Here is a 26,243-nt window from a genome sequence, read left to right as displayed (position 1 = left end):
AGATTAAAAATTAATTACAAATAAAAAAATTCAAAAATTAAAAATGGACTAAAAGCAGTCTTTTTCTCACAATGCGTCAACATTTCTCTTATAAAATTACGAACAATTTCTCATATTCTGTCTTTTTCTGTAATATTGAAATATTTTCTCAGAAAATTATTACTTTTTAATGCAAAATGGTGATATTTGTCATACACAATTCTGACTTTTATCACAAAATGGCCAACCTTTTTATTGTTCTTGTAAAATATTACAATTTTGAGAAAAATTATGACTTTTGTCATCATTTTTGCAGAGTAAAATTCTGATTATTATTATTATAATATTGCCCAAATTTTAAAGTTTTCTTATTAAATTGTGACTTTTGTCGAGTAAAATTACGACTCTTTTCATAAAAGTGCCAACATGTTAAGCTTTTCTTGTAATACTGCGACTGTTATTGAGTAAAAAAATTCCAAAGTTTATCATAATATTGCACAAATGTTCAGTTTTTCTTGTAAAACTTTGACTTGCGTTGATTAAAATGACAACTTGCGACGATACTGCCAAAATTCAAAGTTTTTCTTGTGAAATTGTAACCTTTTTCTTGCGAAATTCCAACTCATTGTTCACAACAAGCATTTATATTTGCATGGTATGTATATATTAATAATGCTGTAAATACAAATCTTTATATAGCTAGAAAGGGTGGTCCTAAAGAGGTAGGCCCTTTTTTTCAGAGGTTTCAAGAAGGGAAAAAATACATGAATGTGTGTGTGTGTGTGTGTGTGTGTGTGTGTGTGTGTGTGTGTGTGTGTGTGTGTGTGTGTGTGTGTGTTCAAGAAAAAAGACATGAGGATCTGCTTTGTGGGGATGAAGATAGAAAAAGAACAAGGAGTGTTTTAGAGGATCTTTCTCCAGTGGGGAAAATGAGGCCCGTTGTGGAACGAAAAGGTGGCCGACTTCAGCAGTTTGGGGACATACGCATGAAAGCTCTCTTTGTCTTTCGCATGCGGGCGGCAAACGGTTAAAACATTTCGCAGAGTCCTTGCTTCACTTGAAATGAATCATCAAAATAATATTCTAGCCTCCTCTGTCACTGATCTCAACTGTGAAGAATGTAGGACTAAAATAATCTACATCTGTGAGCCATTTCAAAATAAGACTTATTACCTGTTTGACTTTTTCTCACACGCACGCGCACTGACGTCACCATGGCCTCTATTCTGCTGAGTTGCGTCTTTGATCGCAGCAGTTGTGCAAGATGAATTGAGCGCTGATCAATCGTGGCCAATTGGAGTGCACTCCTTGGCTGCAACCAGCAGGGGCGCTGTTGATTCAGTCTCGCACTAGTTAGCCATCCAAAGAAGTAAAACATGGAGTAAAGCTACATGGCAACTCTTCCGCTGGCATGGAAACAGGAGTTCAGAACATTTAGTTATGGAAAATAATGCATTTATTAAGGGAAATGAGTCACAATCTTTATTGTGTGAATGCTCCAAAGCATTCCCACAATGCTTCATCTATTTATTCTTCTACTTCTTCTTCTCCAGAATTTGGCACGCTTTACCTTTCATATTTTTTCTTGGATTCAAACAGTTCCAACTTCAAACTGTTGTGCCTGTTCGGGAATCGCGGGCTTTCCCTTGACAAATTCCCCAAAATTCCCAGATTTCCCAGAATTCCAGGTTTTCCGGGACATTTTCCCCATTCAAAATGAATTGCCCATTTTTCAAACATCCACCATTTCCACATTTTTTAACCGATTCAAACCATTCCACCTTCAACACATTCCACTCATCCTGCACATTCAAACTATCATTTTCCAATTTAAGAAAAATTCCAGGAATTCCCAGATTTCCCTTTTTTCACCCTTTTTTCTGGCGACTACTCCTCCCACATGTTTCGACCCACTCAATCGTTCCACCGTCAAATCACCTTTCTTAATCAGGACAAAAAACGAAGTAGTTTTTTCAACTGGAAAAATTCCCGGTTTTCCAGAAATTCCAGGTATTCCGTAATTCTATTTCTCAATTAAAAATGTTACTACTTTAACATTTCTCCACCGATTTGCCAACACCAACCATTTCAACTCATTCAGAACATTCAAGTCATTTAACATTTTTCCAAAAATTCCCGCTTTTCTCAAATGTCCATGAAGTTCCCATTGAAAAGAATGGGAGATTTTTAAAGTTCCACAACTCCCACATTTTTTATCCGATTCAAACCGTTCCAACTTCAAAACATTCAGCCTGTTCAAAATTGTGTGCTCTCCTTCAACAATAAAAAAAAAAAAAAATCGGATTTCCAAGAATTCCCAGTTTCCCCATCCAAAATTAACTGTCCATTTTTTAAACGTCCATTCAACATTCAAACTATTCTTACATTCATATTACATTCTTTCAGCATTTCAGTTCAACTTCAGCATTGGAGCATTCACACACAATTCCTTCAGGAATTGCCTCATCTAATTGATAATAATACTCAGTTTTGATTGACACTACTGTAGTTATGTTTAATATCATACTAGACCAAAATGATGGGTGGTTTAATGTATATAACCAAATAAATTGCCTTTGCACAAAGCTGCAAACAACAACCACAATTATAAACATATTGATGGATTAATGCCCGTTTGACAGTGTCAGCGTCACAACTGAACATTTTTAAAAGATTTAGTTGATTTAAAATAGACAAGACATATTATTTGACGTGTAAATGCGGGATTTACTTTTTTTTTATATTGTATTAAATAGGTATTGTTCTTCTCTATTGCTTTGTACATTTCTATCCTAAGTTTTGTAAAGGTGGGATAGTGTTGGAGTTGTTTTTATTATTAAATTGATTAACCTTCTTTAAATAAAAGTTAAAAAAAAATCTTTTAAAAAGGCAATTTTTTACATCAACACTAAGTCATACATCAGCAGCCAAGAGGAGCTTGAAAAGGTTTCATTACAAAAATTATATACTAAATAATGTATTACGAAAATAGTGTTGAATAGAGAATACATTCTAAGATCGGTAGGTCCTGAGTTCAAATCCCGGCCGAGTCATACCAAAGACTATAAAAATGGGACCCATCACCTCCCTGCTTGGCACTCAGCATTAAGGGTTGGAATTGGGGGTTAAATCACCAAAAATGATTCCCGGGCGCGGCACCGCTGCTGCCCACTGCTCCCCTCACCTCCCAGGGGGTGATCAAGGGTGATGGGTCAAATGCAGAGAATAATTTCGCCACATCTAATATGTGTGTGACAATCATTGGTACTTCAACTTTAACTTTTAACTTTAAATGAAATCGTCACCCCAAGAATTGGAATCAAATCGAATCCTGAGGTTGCCCAAAGTAAAACAGCAGCCCCTATAGGGCTTCCAGCAGCACATAATTAATAAATGAAAGAATGAATAAATTGAATAAACTGAGACATAGTCTGCACATAGAGGCATATCCCGTGTGTTGTAAATGTTCGTAAACCATAAAGGGCCTAAACCGAGGCCTTTGAGAATCGAGGTTCCACTGTATAGATCAGGGGTGTCAAACGTACGGCCCGAGTGCGGAATCAGGCCCGCGAACAGGATTTATCCGGCCCTCGAGATGAGTTTGCTAAGTATAAAAATGTACCTGAAATGATTGAATGAATGAATCTGCTGTTCTAAATGCATCCACTGAAGTTCACAATAGCAATTATTTGTATCTTAGTAGATGCGTACAAAATATGTACAAAATAAACCACATGTTGTTAGTACTTTATTCGAGGAAAATGATCAAACGATATAAATAACATCCTGTAATTTGATTTTTCTACTATTTTTTTATTTTGATGGACTACAAATTAATGCCAATGAGTTGACTGATGAACATTATCACAGAAGTTATTCAAAAAATATAAAGAACGACAAAAAAAATATTAACATGTAAGTCTAAAAAAAAAACAACAACATTATGATTTTTTAATTTTCAGAATGTGCTTGTTCTATTTTTAAACAAAGAAAACAATCTGAAGCTGTCTTTACTTTTAAGTTATCGTGCCGTGATTTTACTGGGGTGGCCCACTTTGGAGTACATTTTCCTCCATGTGGCCCCTGATCTAAAATGAGTTTGACACCCCTGCTTATAGATACATTACAGTGTCTTCAAAGTGTGCAGTTTTGTATTTTTTTTTTTACTGAAAAAGGGACTTTTATCGAGACTTTAACCATTTATTCATGTTTACTCATGTTTATATTAATTCTTATGGGGAACTCAGATTCACTAGACCAGCGGTCGGCAACCCAAATGGTTGAAAAAGCCATATTGGACCAAAAATACAAAAACAAATCTGTCTGAAGCTGCAAAACAATTAAAAGCCATATTACATACAGATAGTGTGTCATGAGAGATAAATTGAATTAAGAGAACTTAAAGGAAACTAAATGAGCACAAATATAGCTACAAATGAGGCGTAATGATGCATTGTGTACATATAGCGAGCCTAAATAGCATGTTAGCATCGATTAGCTTGCAGTCATGCAGGGACCAAATATGTCTGATGAGCACTCCACACAAGTCAATAACCTCAACAAAACTCACCTTTGTGCATTCACGCACAACGTTAAAAGTTCGGTGGACAAAATGAGGCAGAAAAAGAAGTGACATAAAACACGTCCTAGAAAGTCGGAGAAAGTTGTACATGTAAACCAGGGGTGTCCACACCTTTTCTGCAGGCGAGCTACTTTTCAATTGACCAAATCGAGGTGATCGACCTCATTCATATATATAATTTTTATTTATTTATTTATGAAAGAGAAGTTTTTGTTAACAAGTTAAATGTGTTTAATGATAATACGAGCATGTGTAACACATAGATGTCTTTCTTTCATGAAGACAAGAATATAAATTGGTGTATTACCTGATTCTGATGACTTGCATTGATTGGAATCAGACAGTAATGATGATAACGTCCACATTTTTGAATGGAGGAGAAAAAAAGTCCTCCTTTCTGTACAATACCACATGAAAGTGGTTGGTTTTTGGCATCTTATTTATCCAGCTTCCATACACTTTACAAGAAAAACATTGGCGGCAAATTCCGTAGCTTGCGCGCTTGTGCACGCCAGCTTTCCGAGACTCTTATTTTGTTAGCGCGGCAGCAAGAAGCAGCGCTTTTATTGTGAAGATAGGAAATGTGCAGTCGGTCCTTAGAGTTTTGACAGAAGGTGCGGCGCGACAGTCTGTTGAAATAAAGTGTTTCTCGCCTTCCTGTCGGCCATTTTTTCTTAATAACGATCTCGCAGCAGCCAGCGTCATCTCACAAGACCCTCGGGTGACGTCTTGTTGAAGATTGATGATCGTTAATTTTTAGGTCTATTTTTTTAAAAGCCTGGCTGGCGATCGACTGACACACCCCCCGCGGTCGACCGGTAGCTCGCGATCGAAGTAATGGGCACCACTGATGTAAACGAACCACGATGACCGCTCAAGGACCGCCAAAATTAGTAGGACAAAACAGCGCTTGTCAAGTACTTGAATCAGTGAAGCATGTTTAGTATAAACAGTGTGCTTTATAACAATTAGGCAGGTTTGTGTCATATTTGTCCTCCTGCAGAAAGTATATTAAAACAAAAAATATATTTTTTTCCCTTATTTTTTTTCCATTTTTCTTACATTTTGAAAAAGCTCCAGAGAGCGACTAGGGCGGCGCTAAAGATAGAGCCGCAGGTTGCCGACCCCTGCGCAAGACAAACTTTTCGGTTTACGAATCATGTTCAAGAACCCATTCAGTTCGGTAAATTGAGGTTCCATTGTGGATGTCGTTTTTTCCCTAAATCATTTTGCAGAAGAAGCAACAAAGAAACATCAGATTAGGCTTAAATCAGTGCAGCCAGCTGGGGGCTCAGTCGGTCATGTGACCGCTTTCCACCTTCTTACCTTACCCATGGACTCAACCGGCATTCTCCCCACTCTTCTTATTCTACATGAAATAAAAGCCAACCCACACATTAAAGGCCTACTGAAACCCACTACTACCCACCACGCAGTCTGATAGTTTATATATCAATGATGAAATATGAACATTGCAACACATGCCGATACGGCCTTTTTAGTTTACTAAATTGCAATTTTAAATTTCCCAGGAGTTTCGTCTTGAAAACGTTGTGTAATAATGACGTGTACGCAAGACGTCACGGGTTTTAAGGAAATATGAGCGCTCCGCACCCACACAGCTAAAAGTCGTCTGCTTTAACGGCATAATTACACAGTATTTTGGACATCTGTGTTGCTGAATCTTTTGCAATTTGTTCAATTATATTGGAGAAGTCAAAGTAGAAATATGGAGTTGGGAAGCTTTAGCCTTTAGCCACACAAACACACGGTGATTCCTTGTTTAAAATTTGTGGAGGTGAAACTTTACTATGGATCAGAGCGCGGTCAGGCGAACATGAATCACGACGGAATGTCAACCAGCAGGTTTCGTTGAGAAAATTGTGGTAAAAAGTCGCTTCTTACCGGAGAAAAGCTGAGCTTGTGCCGTCCATAGCTGCCGTCGACTCCCCTGAGACATTGGCGTCACCACACCCGTGGACACACCTCCGACTATCAGGTACTGTTAAACTCACTAAAACACTAGGAACACAATAGAAAGATAAGGGATTTCCCAGAATTATCCTAGTAAATGTGTCCAAAAACAAAAGAATCCGTCTCAATGCGATCGCGTTTTTTTTTTTAACTTGTTTTTTTTTTCTTTTTTCTAATCCGTCGCTATCAATATCCTCAAACACGAATCTTTCATCCTCGCTCAAATTAATGGGGAAATTGTTGTTTTCTCGGTCCGAATAGCTGTTTTTGTTGGAGGCTCCCATTGAAATATATGTGAATATGTGTCACACCTGTAAGTTTATGTTTTGGTTTTGGTCAGGTTATGTTTAGTTTTTTGGACATTTAAGTTTTGCCTTGGCACTTCCTGGTTTGTTTTCGTCTCCATGGCAACTCATTACTTTTCACCTGTCATGTCATGTCCCTGTCCTCAGCCTCACACCTGTTTTTACTATTTATCATAGCTACTTAAGTCACTCTTTTTCTTGTCTTCATTCGGGGATCTTCACACACGCTACCCATGCTGCACCTCCTTCATGCCCTCGGCCATAGTTCCATGCCGTGTAAGTTTTTGTATTTATGCCATGGTGCTAGTTTTGTTTATAGTTCATTATTATTCATGCCAATCGAGCGAGTGTTTTTGTTTCATGTTCGTAGTTTGCAGCATTTATGCTAGTCTTTTGTTTGTTCATAGCCAAGTGTCAATACCTCCTTGTGAGCGCCCTTAGTTTGATTATTTTTGTATTTAGTGTATTAATAAATTATCATCATGTACCTGAATTCACGCCTGGCTGGTCCTGTAATCCCTCTGCGTCGAAGGAGCAAAACCAATCCATGTCATAGTCCTGACAATATGTGAGGAGCCATCAAACATGTGACGTCATCGTCTGCGACTTCCGGTAGAAGCAGGGCTTTTCTCTTAGCACCGAAAGTTGCGAACTTTATCGTGGATGTTCTCTACTAAATCCTTTCAGCAAAAATATGGCAATATCGCGAAATGATCAAGTTTGACACATAGAATGGACCTGCTATCCCCGTTTAAATAAGAAAATCTCATTTCAGTAGGCCTTTAAGCCCCCTCCTTTCACACAAACATGTGAAATAATATCTACACATTTTCCAGCTGCTCTTATCTCGCACACAATCAGCCTTGCAGAGTTTGTGGCACCCCCTGGCCATGCGAAAACATTCCCTGCCGGTGTTAGCTTGGGCGCCCGCGGCCTCTTTCTCCTCAATCTGCGATTAAATTCACAAAGAGCTGCTATGTCAACAGTCCGGCATCTGGGGGGGACGGAAAATCTCTCGCCACGGGAACGCAGCCGGGTCTTTTCTGTTATTAATATTTCATGGAGTGTAGACGGATGGAAAGAGGGAGGGAGGACGGGGGATGGAGGGGGGTTCGCGGGATAGTCAGGACTTTAAACATTTACAGAAAGACTATATATGATAAAAAAAAGAAAACAAAGAGTAGTTGTTATCTATATTTCAAAATCTCTATCGTGCCATGTTGTTGTTTTTAAACACAGACTTTGAAGTGGAGACACGCAGGATTAATCCCACTTTGTTGGTTTTGTCCTCTCATTCCAGCCGCCTAATAACCTGTCAAAACAGCTCGAGCGAGAGACCCTTCCAACCCCCAACCTACACGCTCACACTCATGCTCCCAGACTTGATTTCTTTTACAGAAACAAAATGAAGTGCAGCCTGTCCTCCATCAGCTGAGAGAAGGACAAGCATTTTGTGTGTGTGTGTGTGTGTGTGTGTGTGTGTGTGTGTGTGTGTGTGTGTGTGTGTGTGTTCTGGTATTTCTACCCTTCTTGAGACATCAACAAGGAAAAGTAGCTTCCATATGAAGACCGGTGAACAAGTTAGGACATAAATCATGGTCCCAATACGGAAAACAATTGCATCTGATAGAGAATGTCTCCTTTGAATCCCTGGTGGTGAAATCTATCAAAACTAAGGGTGGTCCCAAAAAGTTGACTGTGAGTCGGTTTTAAAAGTGCTCCCCCTCTGGCCAACATATGTAATAACAAGTGTGTGTAAGAAAGTGTGTCTCCTTTGGACCCCTGTTGGTGAAATCTATCAAAACTAAGGGTGGTCCCAAAAAGTTGACTGTGTGTCGGTTTTAAAAGTGCTCCCCCTCTGGCCAACATATGTAATAACAAGTGTGTGTAAGAAATTGAAATACGCCCCTTTTGGCCAAAATTAATCAAAACTTATTTTTTTTAAATTAATAAACATATCCATCCATCCATCCATCCATCCATTTTCTACTGCTTGTCCTGTTTGGGGTTGCGCGGGATGCTGGAGCCTATCTCAGCTCTCTCTCTCTCTCACACACACACATACATACATACATACATACATACATACATATATATATATATATATATATATATATATATATATATATATATATATATATATATATATATATATATATACATATATATACAGAGAGAGAGAGAGAGAGAGAGATACTGTAATAACTTGAAGTAAGTAATGAAGATTAAAAACTAGTTACGAACATAAAATTCAACAACAAAAAAAAATTACAAAATATATTCATATTTGCATAGTATGTATATATTATTTATGTGGTAAAAACAAATCTTTATATATCTAGAAAGGGTGGTCCTAAAAGGTAGGCATGTTTCGGAGGTCTCAAGAAGGTAACAAATACAAAAATGTGTGTTAGAAATTGAAATCTGCCCCTTTGGACCCAAATTAATAAATAAAAAAGAAAAAAAATGTATATAGAGACCTACTGTAATAACTTTAAGTAAATAATGCAGATTAAAAAGCAATTACAAAGATAAAATTGTAAAAAAAAAAATAATTGACTAAAAGCTTACCTTTTTTATGTTTGCATAGTTTGTATGTATTATTAATATTGTAAATACAAATCTTTATATTTCCAGAAAGGGTGGTCCTAAGGAGGTAGGCATTTTTTGAGGTCTCATGAAGGTAACATTTACACAAATGTGTGTTAGAATTTGAAATGCGCCTCTTTTGGCCAAAATTAATAAATAAATAAATATTTATATAGAGACATACTGCAATAACTTGAAATAAATAACAAAGATTGAAAACCAATCACAAACAAAACAATAAAATTCAAAAATAATAATAATTAACTAAAAGCTTACCTTTTTTATATTTGCATAGTATGTATATATTATTAATGTTGTAAATATCCATCCATCCATTTTCTACCGCTTATTCCCTTATCTCAGCTACAATCGGACGGAAGGCGGCGTACACCCTGGACAAGTCGCCCCCTCATCGCAGGGCCAACACAGATAGACAGACAACATTCACACTCACATTCACACACTAGGGCCAATTTAGTGTTGCCAATCAACCTATCCCCAGGTGCATGTCTTTGGAGGTGGGAGGAAGCCGGAGTACCCGGAGGGAACCCACGCATTCACGGGGAGAACATGCAAACTCCACACAGAAAGATCCCGTGCCTGGATTTGAACCCAGGACTGCAGGACCTTCGTATTGTGAGGCAGACGCACTAACCCCTCTTCCACCGTGAAGCCCAAGTAAATATCAATCTTTATATATGTAGAAAGGATGGTCCTTAAGAGGTAGGCATTTTTCGGAGGTCTCAAGAAGGGAACAAATACAAAAATGCATGTATGAAATTGAAATGCGCCCCCTTTTTCCAAAATTAATAATAATAAAAAAAATATGTATATAAAGACATATTGTAATAACTTGAAGTAAATAATGAAGATTAAAAACCAAATACAAACAAAAAAAATATATATATATATATATATATATATATTTTTTTTTTTTTGTATAAAAGCTTACCTTTTTTTATATTTGCACAGTTTGTATATATTATTAATGTTGTAAATACAAATCTTTATATATCTAGAAAAGGTGGTCCGAAAATGGTAGGCATTTTTGGTCGGTCTCAAGAAGGTAATAAATACAAGAGTGTGTGTGTGTGTGTGCGCGTGTGTAAAAGGTCACCAGAGGGCCTGCTGTTCATTCCGTAAATGCTTACTTGCGAGTAAAGATGGAGGCACGTTGTCCAGGTGCAGGCCAGACTGGTAGAGGTGCAGGATGAGTTCAAAAGCCTCCAGCGTCTCATTGATGCCGGCGTTCAGCTCGCCTGCACAAATTACAACAACGTATTCAGGCAAAAAAAAGAAAAATAAAAAAAAAAGATGTCTTCATCATGCGCTGTGTGGACACGCTGATCAGCAAAGGAACATGGAGGAAACTCATTTCTCCTGGGCGGCCAAGGCAGTGGACAACAATCTGGTATGTGTCTCTGTGTGAAATGTTTTGCTCCATTCATCCAGAAAAGCATTTGTGAGGTCAGAGGTCACAGACAGATGAGGGGGGAAGGCTGTAAGGTCTTTGGAAACCTTTTGGAAGTTGGACGCATTAAATAATTCTACGTGATTTAGGGAACTAATGCATTTATGCGAGCTTATTGATTAACTTGGAAACATGCATGCTTGTAGATGACCATAGTGTGTGAAGTTGGAGATGATGCACACTGTACTGTAGTGCAGGGGTCACCAATGCAGTGCCCGCGGGCACCAGGTAGCCCGTAAGGACCAGATGAGTCGCCCGCTGGCCTATACTAAAAATAGCTCAAATAGCAGCACTTACCAGTGAGCTGCCTCTATTTTTTAAATTTTATTTACTTACTAGCAAGCTGGTCTCGCTTTGCTCGACATTTTTAATTCTAAGAGAGACAAAACTCAAATAGAATTTGAAACTCCAAGAAAATATTTTAAAGACTTGGTCTTCACTTCTTTAAATAAATGCATTTTTTTTTTTACTTTGCTTCTTATAACTTTCAGAAAGACAACTTTAGAGAAAAAAATACAACCTTGAAAATGATTTTAGGATTTTTAAACACATATACCTTTTTACCTTTTAGAGTTTTACACACATACCTTTTTACCTTTTCAATTCCTTCCTCTTCTTTCCTGACAATTTTAATCAATGTTCAAGTTAATTTTTTTTGTTTTATTGTAAAGAATAATACATACATTTTAATTTAATTCTTCATTTTAGCTTCTGTTTTTTCAACGAAGAATATTTGTGAAATATTTCTTCAAACTTATGATTAAAATTCCAAAAAATTATTCTGGCAAATCTAGAAAATCTGTAGAATAGAGTTTAAATCTTATTTCAAAGTGTTTTGAATTTATTTAAAAAATTTTGTTCTGGAAAATCTAAAATAAATAATGATTTCTCTTTGTTAGAAATATAGCTTGGTCCAATTTGTTATATATTCTAACAAAGTGCAGACTGAAATTTTACCTATTTAAAACATGTCATCAAAATTCGGAAATTAATCTTAATCAGGAAAAATAATTAATGATGTTCCATAAATTATTTTTTTAATTTTTTTAAAAAGATCTGAATTAGCTAGTTTTTTCTTCTTTTTTTTTCGGTTGAATTTTGAATTTTAAAGAGTGGAAATTGAAGATAAACTATGTTTCAAAATAAAATTTTCTTTTTTTCCGTGTTTTCTCCTCTTTTAAACCATTCAATTAAGTGTTTTTTCATAATTTATTCCCTACAAAAAACTATCGGTAAAAGGAAAAAAAATGTACGACGGAATGACAGACAGAAATACCCTTTTTTTTAAATATATATATATATGTATATATATATATATATATTAATTAAAGGTAAATTGAGCAAATTGGCGATTTCTGGCAATTTATTTAAGTGTGTATCAAACTTCGCATTAATCAGTACCCAAGAAGTAGCTCTTGGTTTCAAAAATATAGTTGGTGACCCCTGCTGTAGTGTCATAAAAGTTGAAAAGTCAACAAAATTAAAACTTCCTCACCGTTACATTTTTCAAAGCAAAACATGTAACAAGAGCAACGTTGGCTCGTTTATGTTACCATTAGTGCTTTGACAGAACACATCTGTTTGACAATTATATTTTTCACAAAAACAAAGTTTAGGTAATAAACATTTGGTAACACTTTAGTATGGGGAACACATATTCACTATCAATCAATCAATAAATGTTTATTTATATAGCCCTAAATCACAAGTGTCTCAAAGGGCTGCACGAGCCACAACGACTTCCTCGGTTCAGATCCCACATCAGGGCAAGGAAAAACTCAACCCAGTGGGATGACAATGAGAAACCTTGGAGAGGACCGCAGATGTGGGTGACCCCCACCCTCTAGGACGACCGGTACGATGGACGTCGAGTGGATCTGGCATAATATTGTGAAAGTCCAGTCCATAGTGGATCTAACATAAAAATAATAATAATAATAATAATAATAATAATAATGGATTAGATTGATATCGCGCTTTTCTATTGTTAGATACTCAAAGCGCTCACAGAGAAGTGGGAACCCATCATTCATTCACACCTGGTGGTGGTAAGCTACATCAGTAGCCACAGCTGCCCTGGGGTAGACTGACGGAAGCGTGGCTGCCACTTTGCGCCTACGGCCCCTCCGACCACCACCAATCATTCATTCATCATTCATTCACCGGTGTGAGCGGCACCGGGGGCAAGGGTGAAGTGTCCTGCCCAGGGACACAATGGCAGCGATTTGGATGTCAATAGTTGGGAACCGAACCTGCAACCCTCCGGTTTCTGGCACGGCCGCTCTACCCACTACGCCATGCCGCCCCCAAAAATAGTGAGAGTCCAGTCCATAGTCCATATTAATTAGTTGCTTATTAAAAATAAAATTAGTAACTTATTGACTCTTTCATAGTCATTTAGTACTTATTAATGCCTTATTCTGCATGGCCTTACAACCAGTAAGCCATTAACTAACAGTCTTCCCTCAATAACTTCAGAATTATTTCTTATTAGTATTTTCAAACCTTAAAATGGCTAGATAAACTAAAAATATCAATATTACTGCAGTATTGGCCCCAAAAGGAGACCAAAGCAATCAGAATTTGCTGTTCAGTATCGTGGCCACTGATTGGCTCAGCCTCGGACGGCATTACGGTATTGGATTAAAAGAGTGTAAAGGTGACCAAAGGGTGTTATTTCATGTCTAGTGGGCCTTCGTTATGTTCAAAAAGGTATTCAGGGGGTCGTAAGCCGTTGCCAAAGATTTGAAACAACATAGCGGAAATGAATTAATCGTGGTCATGTCTGGAACTAATTAACAGCAATAAACAAGGGAAAACTGTAGGGTAGAACTGTTGATTATTCTGTCTACAATTAAAAGAAATGTAGTCAAAGTAGTGTGTGATGTAGGACAAACTCTGGAAACCTAAATTGGTGCCCAAACAGTATTTTATTTTGAAATCCCGCTCTTACAAATTTAATTCACATTGTTTATATTTGTATGGAATTATTTTTATGCTTTTTAAAATCAGACTTCAATTTCATTTGTTTTTGTACTAAAACAAATTTATGTGAAATAAATAGCTCAAAAATGAATCTTTTTTGTGCAAAATACACAATATCGAGCGGGAGTCAGCAATGCGCGGCTCTCGAGCCACATGCGGATCCTTAGCGCCACCCTAGCTTTTTTTAAAATGTAGGAAAATGGAAAACGATGAGGAAAAAAATATATATTTAGTTGTTTTATGGTTTTCTGACACAAAAAGAAAGCTCACTGTTTTTTATTAAACATGCTTCACTGATGAGACTATTTGGCGCGCCATATTGTCATACTCATTTTGGATGTCCTTCAACGCACCGTGGTTTGTTTACATGCACAACTTTCTTTGATGCTGCCACAGAAAGACGTGCTTTATGCCACTCCTTCTTTGTCTTATTTTGTCCACCAAACGTTTTATGCTGTGCCTGAATGCACAAAAGTGAACTTTGTTGATGTTATTGACTTGTTGGAGTGCTAATCAAGCATATTAGTTTTTTTGATTGATTGATTGATTAATACTTTTATTAGTAGATTGCAAAGTTCAGTACATATTCCGTACAATTGACCACTAAATGGTAACACCCAAATAAGTTTTTCAACTTGTTTAAGTCGGGGTCCACGTTAATCCATTCATGGTAAATGGTCAACACAAAACTGCAACCTAATCGATGCTAACATGCTATTTATGCTAGCTGTATGTAGATATTGCATCATCATGCGTTGTTTGTAGGTACATTTGAGCTTATTTTATCTGCAGTTTCCGTTTCTTTTAACTTGAACACACACATATTTTACCTTTGGCCATTCTAAGCCAGTAATTTTCTAGGAAGTATCATCACACCCTCTGAAAAGCCTCCATTTTAGTAGTTTTCCAATGTTGTAAAAATGTGTAGAATAAATATTACATTTCAACATTTCCGTCAACAAAGATTTGCGTCAGCCTGCGACAAATAGTCATTTTGATAATAGGCTAATGTAGCTAATATAGACACTTCCATCATGTGTTGTTTTCATTATAACACTTACATTTTTTGCGGCTCCAGACAGATTTTTTGGGGGATTTTTGGTCCAATATGACTCTTTCAACATTTAGGGTTGCCGACTCATGCTTTAGAGCAGGGGTCTCAAACAAGCGGCCCGCGAGCCAATTGCGGCCCGCGAGACGTTATTTTGAGGTCTGCACCTTGATGTGAAAATGTATTGTTGGTGCGGCCCGCGAGTTTTACATGAATGGCACTATACAGCGTCATACTTTTATACCCTCGTTTTTTCCGGAAGACCTTCGATGCCAAAGCTCCTCCGGGGATAATCCTCCTCTTGAATTACACCCTAACAACATTTTTAGGAGGGCACCTTGGTGACAGTGCTTTAAACGTCCTCTTCAACCTGTACCAGCAGCGTGCCATTCCAGCCACATGTTGTAGTCAGTACTTGTAGACGCAATAAGCGACTGTGAGACATAGTTGATCAACAGCCACACAGGTCACACTGAGGGTGGCCGTATAAACAACTTTAACACTGATACAAATATGTGCCACACTATGAACCCACACCAAACAAGAATGACAAACACATTTTGGGAGAACATCCGCATCGTAACACAACATTAACACAGCAGAACAAATACCCAGAATCCCATGCAGCCCTAACTCTTTCGGGCTACAATATACACCCCCTCCCTCCAAACCCGCCCCCTATAGTAGCCCAGAAGACTTAGGGCTGCATTGGATTCTGGGTATTTGTTCTGTTGTGTTTATGTTGAGTTTTGGATGTTCTCCCAAAATGTGTTTGTCGATCTTGTTTGGTGTGGGTTCACAGTGTGGTGCATATTTGTAACAGTGATAGAGTTGTTTATTCGGCCACCCTCAGTGTGACCTGTATGGCTGTTGAATAAGTATGTCTTGCAGTAACACCCGTGGGTTTGTAGAAGCCTCTTACAATATGTGACTGGGTCGACATACTGTTTGTATGGTGGAAAAACGAATGAGACGGTAGGTCGTAGAGGACTCCAAAGGCAGTGCCATCACGACGCGCCCAAACTATTGTTGTCCGGGTGAAAACCTAGGAGAATGATTGCCCCAGGGAGATTGGCAGGAGGGGCACTGATATTCGGGTGTTTCCCGTAAGATCGCGAAAGTCGGCAAGTATGTTACTAGGGCGGAAAAGCCATTCAAAGAAGGTGAATTCATTAAAAAGTGCATGATAGATTTTTTTTTTACAAAATCTTTTCTTGCGGCCCAGCCTCACCCAGTTTCTGCATCCAGTGGCCCCCAGGTAAATTGAGTTTGAGACCCCTGTTTTAGAGTAATCAAAACAGAAGGTTGCATCTATTTCTGGCACATCAGTACGTCTGCTTACCAGCGCAGCACTAACATTAGATCTGGGTAAATTTGCCATGATTGTTTTGATCAATGACGGAGCAGGAAAGGGCTGGAAATAGGTTTCCAATTAAATTTCACATGGAGCGCCGTGTCATTCATTATCGCGGGGCCCTTCGCAGAATGCGTGATCTACGTATTAGGAGGAGTGGCCCAACTGGAAATGCATGGTTGTTGATAACCACCATGCATCCCACCCGGCATATCAAACACAATTAGTTTCCAATTATAAGTTCAGGTTTCCAAGAGCTTTTTGGACCATGTTGAGATCAAAACTCGGAGTAAAGGTCGTGAAAAATCTAAATCTATTATGACTTCAAAGTATCCCCAAATAGAATCCTAACAATTACCAGAGGTGTGTGTCACACACACACACACACACACACACGCACTCACACACACACACACAGTGTGTTGATGACAGGTGGTATTTATTATCTTGTTCCATGTCAGCGTATGAAACCAAGCGTTACCAGGCAGGGCGAGTCATTACACGACTACAACACATTGGTCCGCTTCGCTCTGATCTCTTTTCTGATTTTCCTCACCTGTGGCATTCATGATGCGGCCCACCAGGTGTGCGAGGCCGGGCGGGGCTTGGTGAGGCAGCAGGTAGGTGAAGAAATACCTGGAGCCATGCAGAGAACACAGAAAGATCCATCATGGAACGATGAAGGCGGTGTTAAAACAAACCATAAAGCTGTCGACACTGTGAAGGCGGTTCGAAGGCGACAAGACTCGCTTTTGGCCCCAAACTACTAATTTATTCAACCCCTCGAAACCTTTCATTTTGTTATACACACACGAGCGTTGTCTTTACCTGTAGGCGTTGTAAATGTTCATCTTCTCGTTCAAGCCCTCACACAGTCCGCCGGGCGAGCAGCTCAGGGTGAAATTTCGGTGCGGAAACCGAAGGAAGCAGTCGGCGTCCGTCCGGCAGGATGTTTCCGCCATGCTGGCGTCATCCAGATCGGTGAGCTTAAGTTCGCCCGACACCATCACGAACTGGCGAGGCTGAAAGTCCAGCAGAGCCACGGAGCCCAGAGGAGACCGTGCCAGGAAGTGCAGGAGGCGGACCAGGTCCAGACACACCTGGAGGGATGGGAGGGAGACTTGTGATGCTGCCATGCTGTCAAGGATGTTCGTGAAAAATAGGTCCTATATTGCTTATCAGTATTTTACAGTAAAATATTGATAAGCAAAAAGATCAGCGTCATCAATCTAAATCAGGGGTAGGGAACCTATGGCTTTAGACCCAGATGTGGCTCTTTTGATGACTGCATCTGGCTCTCAGATAAATCTGAGCTGACATTGCTTGACACGATAAGTAATGAATGATTCCACTTATAATTACAGTGTTAAAATTCATGTTTAAAATATAAGACTTTCTCGTGCATTTTTAATCCATCCATCCGTTTTCTACCGCACCTGTTGAAGAAGTTGCGTTAATTGTAAGAAGTTATTTATTTATTATTGGTTAGTGTGGGGCTTGCCCTCCTGGGGGTTCTTCAGACCACCAACCACTGACATGAGAGCCTGTTTCAGGGTTACAATATTAATTTATTTTTCAATAAGTCTCTCAGTTGCTTTCCAGCAATTGTCTTTTTCTCTTTCGTTCTCGCGCGCACTCTGGCTCCAGCCCCAACCCCGTCTCTCCTCCTGGCTGCTGCTTATAACATAGCGATAGGTGATTAGATAACAAGGCCCAGGTAGGCCATCTACGCACCTGTCGCTGATTTCGAGACACATCCCGCTTCGCTGCAGGCCACGCCCACTCCACAGTTAGCGTCAGAATAACAATATTGTTACAAAGAATAAGAGACCTATTATACTCTAGAAATGTTGGTCTTACTTAAAAATGCACGCATTTAGTTGTGTTCAGTGTTAAAAAAAATATTATATGGCTCTTTCGGAAATACTTTTTTAAAATATTTGGCTTCTTGGTTCTCTCAGCCAAAAAGGTTCCCAACCCTGATCTAAATGATGGATGTCCCAAACAACATTCTTGGCCTTTAAAAAATCCAGAAGAAGTGAAAATGTTTTGTAGCAAGTAACTTAAAAATAACAAGTTGTAAAGCTTTTCCTATTACATTTATAATTTGCTAGTATTGTTGTAAATCAGATAATTAGTGGCACTGATTGCTACATGCATTTTTTTAACAAAAAAAAGTAGCTTGTGCACAATACCTATACAAAAGCTACTATTGGCTCCTATTTAAATAATTTTGGTTTTGCCCTTGAAGCCTTCCTGTTTCCAGAAACCTATGTCCTGACTTTGTCAACAATAACTTTAACGACAAAAAGAATATTTCCTAATAATAAGAACAAGAAAAAGAAAATAAATAAACGGAAAATAAAAATAAAAATAAATATTGTTAAGCAGTGCTAAAATAAATGAATTCTAACAAAATTAATAATAAAAATACATACATAATGTTTCTTAACTCATTACCACCAGACCTTCGTATCATAGACTCAATACCCCTCTTTAAATCAAGACTCCGAACACACTTATTCCTGACCGCTTATTCATTGTAAATTGTATCGATCTTTGTTGTTTTTGTTGTTTATAGCCAATTGATTTTATTGTTTTGATTTTGTACTGTGTCCTTGAGTGCCCGGAAAAGCTAACCTGACTCTTGCCAGATCCTTGTAGTTCGCTGAGCTCCACACAAGGATCTGGGACTTCTCAATAGTAGATGTATTTCAGAAGGCGTGGCCTTGTAAAAAAAAAATCATTGTATGTGATTGGATAAACCACTTGTCCGTTATCTTGAATGACGTGCTACTTCAACCACTCCCATCCAAATCAACCCGTGACGCTGATGAGAGCAATGGCCGGAAATCCAAAACAGAACAGCTGACATATTGGATAACGACATAGCGAAAAGTTAATAAATGCCTTCAAAACCGTTCCGTGTTCATCTTGTAAATAATTAATATTCGATAGATACGACAAAACAGTTGCAATAGCAGAACCAATGTCAGCACACGACTCCTCGCTGCATGTCGCCATTGTTTTTTGAATCAAACAGTCTCTTCGGCGCTATGTCACATCGATGAAATCCCGCCCGGCGATCCTGATCGGTTCATTCTTTTTTGCTATCTTGAAGGAGTTTGCATTGCCCTTGATCCCAGATCCTTGTGTGGAGCTCAGCGAACTACAAGTATCTGGTGAGAGTCAGGTTACAGAAAGGTGCCGGCCTACTGAAATGAGATTTTCTTATTCAAACGGGGATACCAGGTCCATTCTATGTGTCATACTTGATCATTTCGCGATATTGCCATATTTTTGCTGAAAGGATTTAGTAGAGAACATCCACGATAAAGTTCGCAACTTTCGGTGCTAAGAGAAAAGCCTTGCCTTTACCGGAAGTCGCAGACGATGATGTCACATGTTTGATGGCTCCTCACATGTTCACATTGATTTTAATGGGAGCCTCCAACAAAAACAGCTATTCGGACCGAGAAAACGACTATTTTCCCATTAATTTAAGCGAGGATGAAAGATTCGTGTTTGAGGATATTGATAGCGACGGACAAGAAAAAACTAAACAAAAAAAAACAAGTTAAAAAAACAAAACGCGATTGCATTGAGACGGATTCATATGTTTTTAGACACATTTCAAAGGATAATTCTGGGAAATCCCTTATCTTTCTATTGTGTTGCTAGTGTTTTAGTGAGTTTAACAGTACCTGATAGTCGGAGGGGTTTATCTACGCGTGTGTTGACGCGCAGTGTCTCAGGGAAGTCGACGGCAGCTATGGACGGCACAAGCTCAGCTGATCTCCGGTAAGAGGCGACTTTTTACCACAATTTTCTCACCGAAACCTGCTGGTTGACATTTGGTTGGGATCCATGTTCGCTTGACTGCTCTGATCCATAGTAAAGTTTCCCCTCAACAAATTTTAAACAAGGAATCATCGTGTGTTTGTGTGGCTAAACGCTAAAGCTTCCTAACTCCATCTTTCTACTTTGATGTCTCCATTATTAATTGAACAAATTGCAAAGGATTCAGCTACACAGATGTCCAAAATACTGTATAACTATGCCGTTAAAGCAGACGACATTTAGCTGTGTGTGTGCGTAGAGCTCATACTTATTAAAAACGCGTGATGTCTTGCGTACACGTCATCATTACACGACGTTTTCAAGACGAAACTCCCGGGAAATTAAAAATTGCAATTTAGTAAACTAAAAAGGCCGTATTGGCATGTGTTGCAATGTTAATATTTCATCATTGATATATAAACTATCAGACTGCATGGTGGGTAGTAGTGGGTTTCAGTAGGCCTTTATAAGTAAAATATATTATTATTATTTGTATTAAATAAACTGTCAAAAAAAATTAAGGTGCAAATTAAATATTATCCCCAAACTAAAACTTAACTAAAAAGATAACTAAAACAGACTGACGCATTACTGCTACAAGTACTGGAAAAGTGTATTAAAACGGAGTATCTCTGTGGCCCTTCCTTGCTGAGAAAAATATCTTTTGGTGGCCATATGGTTAAGAAAGACTGATCTACAAGGTTCTGAATATTTGCTACATTAAAGTCACTGAGTTGGCAACACCAATCCCTCCAGTTCAGTCTTCTTATTCTTTGGCAGACCAAATAGGGTTTCATTTGTTACAGGTATCGCCTAATCTTAATAAATTCTTACAATTATTTTTAAATTGAATTCTTACAAACCAAAATATTTTTCTTTGTCCTCAGAAAATTTCCAATATTTTTGTTTTTCCTCAACAATTCAATGAAGTAACAAATACAAGAAAATAAATGGTTCAATACAATAATGCTTCGAACTACTACTGGTGTAGTTAGAAATGGAGCAATTTGTCTGGAAACACCAATGCTGGCTGCGAGGAAAACTGGACGACAAACTCCTTGCACCAGTAGGTTAGCCAAGTTAGTAATGTTTTATACACTTAAACGTTGTTATTGTCAACATAAAACTGTTCTTTCTCTAAAACATTCCCATTCCCTCAAGCTACAGACAGCAAGAATGAAGGCATCAGCTGACCGAGCATGAACCGTGTGTGTGTGTGTGCGTGCGTGCGTGCGTGCGTGTGTGTGTGTGTGTGTGTGTGTGTGTGTGTGCGTGTGACAGTAGTGAACAAGCATACTGCAGCCAGTGTTAGGTAAAGCTCTTTAGACGTCACTAGCACAGTAAAAACAGGGTCCGTGAAACCAGACACTCCTGGATTACTGTAGGCCTCGCACATGTACTTTAGCTGAGCACTTTTTTTTAGCTGCTATTTAGCTGAGCCATGACGGAAAATAATTTTTTTTAGACCTTCAAAAACCAGTGCCGTAATATGCATGCCAGGCCAGTAGTTGGCGACTTGGACAAAATAAACTTTACATGATGCAGACAATGTAGACTTTAATCACTCTAGCTTTCAGCGAGCAAACATCATTTTGTAACGCAAACAGGATAAAATAACAGTGTAAATCAGCTGGGTTGCCTTTTCTAGCTTGGAATGAATGTACAAACCCCATTTCCATATAAGTTGGGAAATATAAACGGAATACAATGATTTGCAAATCCTTTTCAACCCATATTCAGTTGAATGCACTACAAAGACAACATATTTGATGTTCAAACCCATAAACATTTTTTTTGTGCAAATAATCATTAACTTTAGAATTTGATGCCAGCAACACGTGACAAATAAGTTTGGAAAGGTGGCAATAAATACTGATAATGTTGAGGAAAGCTCATCAAACACTTATTTGGAACATCCCACAGGTGTGCAGGCTAATTGGGAACAGGTGGGTGCCATGATTGGGTATAAAAACGGATTCCCAAAAAATGTTCAGTCCTTCACAAGAAAGGATGGGGCGAGGTACACCCCTTTGTTCACAACTGCGTGAGCAAATAGTCAAACAGTTTAAGAACAATGTTTCTCAAAGTGCAATTGCAAGAAATTTAAGGATTTGCACATCTACGGTCCATAATACCATTAAAAGGTTCAGAGAATCTGGAGAAATCACTCCACGTAAGCGGCATGGCCAGAAACCAACATTGAATGATTGTGACCTTCGATCCCTCAGACGGCACGGTATCAAAAACCGTCATCAATCTCTAAAGGATATCACCACACGGGCTCAGGAACACTTCAGAAAACTACTGTCACTAAATAAAGTTTGTCGCTACATCTGTAAGTACAAGTTAAAGCTCTACTATGCAAAGCGAAAGCCATTTATCAACAACATCCAGAAACGCCGGCGGCTTCTCCGGGCCCGAGATCATCTAAGATGGACTGATGCAAAGTAGAAAAGTGTTTTGTGGTCTGACGAGTCCACATTTCAAATTGTTTTTGGAAATATTTGACATTGTGTCATCCGGACCAAAGAGGAAGCGAACCATCCAGACTGTTATCGACACAAAGTTGAAGAGCCAGCATCTGCGATGGTATGGGGGTGCATTAGTGTCCAAGGCATGGGTACATAAAGGTTTTGGAACAACATATGCTGCCATCCAAGCGCTGTCTTTTTCAGGACGCTCCTGCTGATTTCAGCAAGACAATGCCAAGCCACATTCAGCAGGTGTTACAACAGCGTGGCTTCGTAAAAAAAGAGTGTGGGACTTTCCTGGCACGCCTGCAGTCCAGACCTGTCTCCCATTGAAAATGTGTGGCGCATTATGAAGCGTAAAATACGACAGCGGAGAACCCTGACTGTTGAACGACTGAAGCTCTACATAAGACAAGAATGGGAAAGAATTCCACTTTCAAAGCTTCAACAATTAGTTTCCTCAGTTCCCAAAGGTTTATTGAGTGTTGTTAAAAGAAAAGGTGATGTAACTCAGCGGTGAACATGCCCTTTCCAAACTACTTTGGCACATGTTGCAGCCATGAAATTCTAAGTTAATTGTTATTTGCAAAAAAAAAAAAGTTTATAAGTTTGAACATCAAATATGTTGTCTTTGTAGTGCATTCAATTGAATATGGGTTGAAAATGATTTGCAAATCATTGTATTTTGTTTGTATTTACATCTAACTGGTTTAAATGTAACTTAGATATTGGGTTTCACTATGTAAAGCGCTTTGAGTCACTAGAGAAAAGCGCTATATAAATATAATTCACTTCACTTCACTAACACAATTTCCCAACTCATATCGGAATGGGGTTTGTACATGACAGCCAGTGATTGTGTTTTTATGTGGACAGGCATTTTCGTACACTCTACTTGTGTCATATTAACTTTTTTTAACACTAGTGTGAAGGATATTTGCATTTCTAGAAAATACAGTACGACTTTGGTAAGCTATGAAGCGGCACCGCTTGATGGATCGTACTGTGCTTCAACATCCGAGTATTATTATGGTGTATGTATAAGGTAAGTCATATTATCTGGCGTTTTGTCTGGCAGTATTATCCAAAAGCATCTTTCCTTACCTTCTAGTACCTGCTGATCTGTATTTGGGATCTGCATAAATCCTGAAAAATTGTGAAAGTCCGCCTTAGTAGTCCGTGCCGACACTGTAGTCAATAAGCTACTTCTTTTACTCAATGTTCTTGTTATGGGACATTCATCCTCTGCTTTTGCCATTTCTAATAAAAAGTAGTGTAAAGTTCTTACTTATATCTGTCAGTAAACTCGCCATGAAAGTGCTAAAACATACCGGTGTAGTGAGTTTACATTATTCACCCGAGGATTTTTAGATATTAGAGAGTTCCGGTCGGACGTTTTTTTCACAGGATACATTTCCGACCTTGTTGTGCATTGTGAATTATATTTATATAGCACTTTTCTCGAGTGACTCAAAGTGCTTTACATAGTAAAACCCACTATCTAAGTTACATTTAAACCAGTGTGGGTGGCACTGGAAGCAGGTGGGTAAAGCGTCTTGCTCAGGTACACAACGGCAGTGACTAGGATGGCGGAAGCGGGGATCAAACCTGAAACCCTAAAGTTACTGGCACGGTCACGCTACCAACTGAGCTATACTGCACCTTGTTGTTGTTTCCGGATGAGGTGATGCTGCTCCGTTATTGATTTAAGTGAAGTCTGAATGTCATTAAACAGCGTGGCGCAGTGGTAGAGTGGCCGTGCGCAATCCGAGGGTCCCTGGTTCAATCCCCACCTAGTACCAACCTCGTCATGTCCGTTGTGTCCTGAGCAAGACACTTCACCCTTGCTCCTGATGGGTGCTGGTTAGCGCCTTGCATGGCAGCTCCCTCCATCAGTGTGTGAATGTGTGTGTGAATGGGTAAATGTGGAAGTAGTGTCAAAGCGCTTTGAGTACCTTGAAGGTAAAAAAGCGCTATACAAGTAAAACCCATTTATCATTTATTTTATCATTTAAAACAGTTAGCTCCATCTTTTGACACTTCTTCCACTCACATCCTTGCACGCTACACCACTACAACAAACATGATGGAGAGAAGATGCTGTCGAGGGTTAGCCACGTAAATAAGACCGCCCAAAAAACAGTGTATCCTGAAGCAACTGTCAGAAAGCGGATTGAAGATAGTCTGTAAAACATAATCTATGCAACATTTTGAGCAAAGAACCACCATTACATGTTCTGTAAACCTAAAGGAATGTTTTTTTATTTAGAAAAAAATACTATTAGAGATGTCCGATAATATCGGCCGGCCGATAAATGCTTTAAAATGTAATATCAGAAATGATCGGAATCGGAAATTTATGACTTTTTAAAACGCCGCTGTGTATACAGACGTAGGGAGAAGTACAGAGCGCCAAAAAAACTTAAAGGCACAGTCTTTGCGTGCCGGCCCAGTCACTCAATATCTACAGCTTTTCACACACGCAAGTGAGTGCAATGCATACTTGGTCAACAGCCATACAGTTCACACTGAGGGTGGCCGTATGAACAACTGTTACAAATATGCGCCACACTGTGAACCCACACCAAACAAGAATGACAAACACATTTTGGGAGAACATCCGCACCGTAACACAACATAAATACAACAGAACAAATACCCAGAACACCTTGCAGCACTAATTCTTCCCCCCCCACTACCTCAACCCCACCCCACCTCAACCTCCTCATGTTCTCTCAGGGAGAGCATGTCCCAAATTCCAAGCTGCTGTTTTGAGCCATGTTGAAAAAAAAATGCACTTTGTGACTTCAGTAATAAATTACATTGTTTAATGCATCCAGCGGGGAATTACAACAAAATTAGGTAGAATATTGTGTTGATTCCACAACTGTATGTATCGGTATCGGTTGATATCGGTATCGTAATTAAGAGGCAAAAAAGCCATTATTGGACATCTCTACTAATAATATGACTCCTTTAATGTGCCCTATAATCCGATGTGCCTTATGTACGAAAAAAAAAATCAAAAATAGACCATTCATCGGCAGTGTGCCTTATAATCTGGTGCACTCTATGGTCCGGAAAATACGGTCCATAAAATTATTATTTTTAGAAGAAAATATGAGTCGACCACTCAAAAGTAAAACTAACCCAACTAGTGATAAAAGAAGCAGGTCAAGTCCAATAAAAGTTTACATTGTGTAACTCTGTGGGGCGGTATCGCTCGGTTGGTAGAGTGGCCGTGCCAGCAACTTAAGGGTTCCAGGTTCGATCCCCGCTTCCGTCATCCCAGTCACTGCCGTTGTGTCCTTCGGCAAGAAACTTTACCCACCTGCTCCCAGTGCCACCCACACTGGTTTAAATGTAATTTAGATATTGAGTTTCACTATGTAAAGCGCTTCGAGTCACTAGAGAAAAAGCGCTATATAAATATAATTCACTTCACTTCACACAACTCTGCCACCATAAGTTGTTGAGTTAGTTTGTTAGTAAGTTAGTTAGTTAGTTAGTACATTGCAGCCGGTGTACTGGTAGAGATTCACTTCTGGCTTGGCAAGTTTTCACTACTAGTGGTGATCCTCAAGGTTCTACTACGGGTCCTCTCTCTTTTTCATCGTTTGGGCTATTCACTTTGGGCGCTGG

At 38.8% G+C, this 26,243-nt stretch overlaps 1 protein-coding gene across 1 annotated transcript in view; it reads right to left on the bottom strand.

Annotated features, from left to right (window-relative positions):
• pkdccb (protein kinase domain containing, cytoplasmic b) overlaps positions 1 to 26,243 on the bottom strand; it is a 48,657-nt gene that overhangs the window by 16,891 nt on the left and 5,523 nt on the right. The window contains exons 3-5 of the mRNA XM_061895845.1: positions 17,119 to 17,390; positions 16,847 to 16,926; positions 10,581 to 10,688 (exon numbers count right to left, since the gene is read on the bottom strand). Coding sequence (XP_061751829.1) covers positions 10,581 to 10,688; positions 16,847 to 16,926; positions 17,119 to 17,390 — 460 coding nt within the window. The remainder of the gene's footprint in view (positions 1 to 10,580; positions 10,689 to 16,846; positions 16,927 to 17,118; positions 17,391 to 26,243) is intronic.

The sequence above is a fragment of the Nerophis ophidion genome, linkage group LG03 (assembly GCF_033978795.1).
Source record: "Nerophis ophidion isolate RoL-2023_Sa linkage group LG03, RoL_Noph_v1.0, whole genome shotgun sequence".
In the NCBI taxonomy this organism is placed as follows: Eukaryota; Metazoa; Chordata; class Actinopteri; order Syngnathiformes; family Syngnathidae; genus Nerophis; species Nerophis ophidion.
Note: the sequence above shows the minus strand (reverse complement) of the source record. Positions and strands in the feature narration are given on the sequence as shown.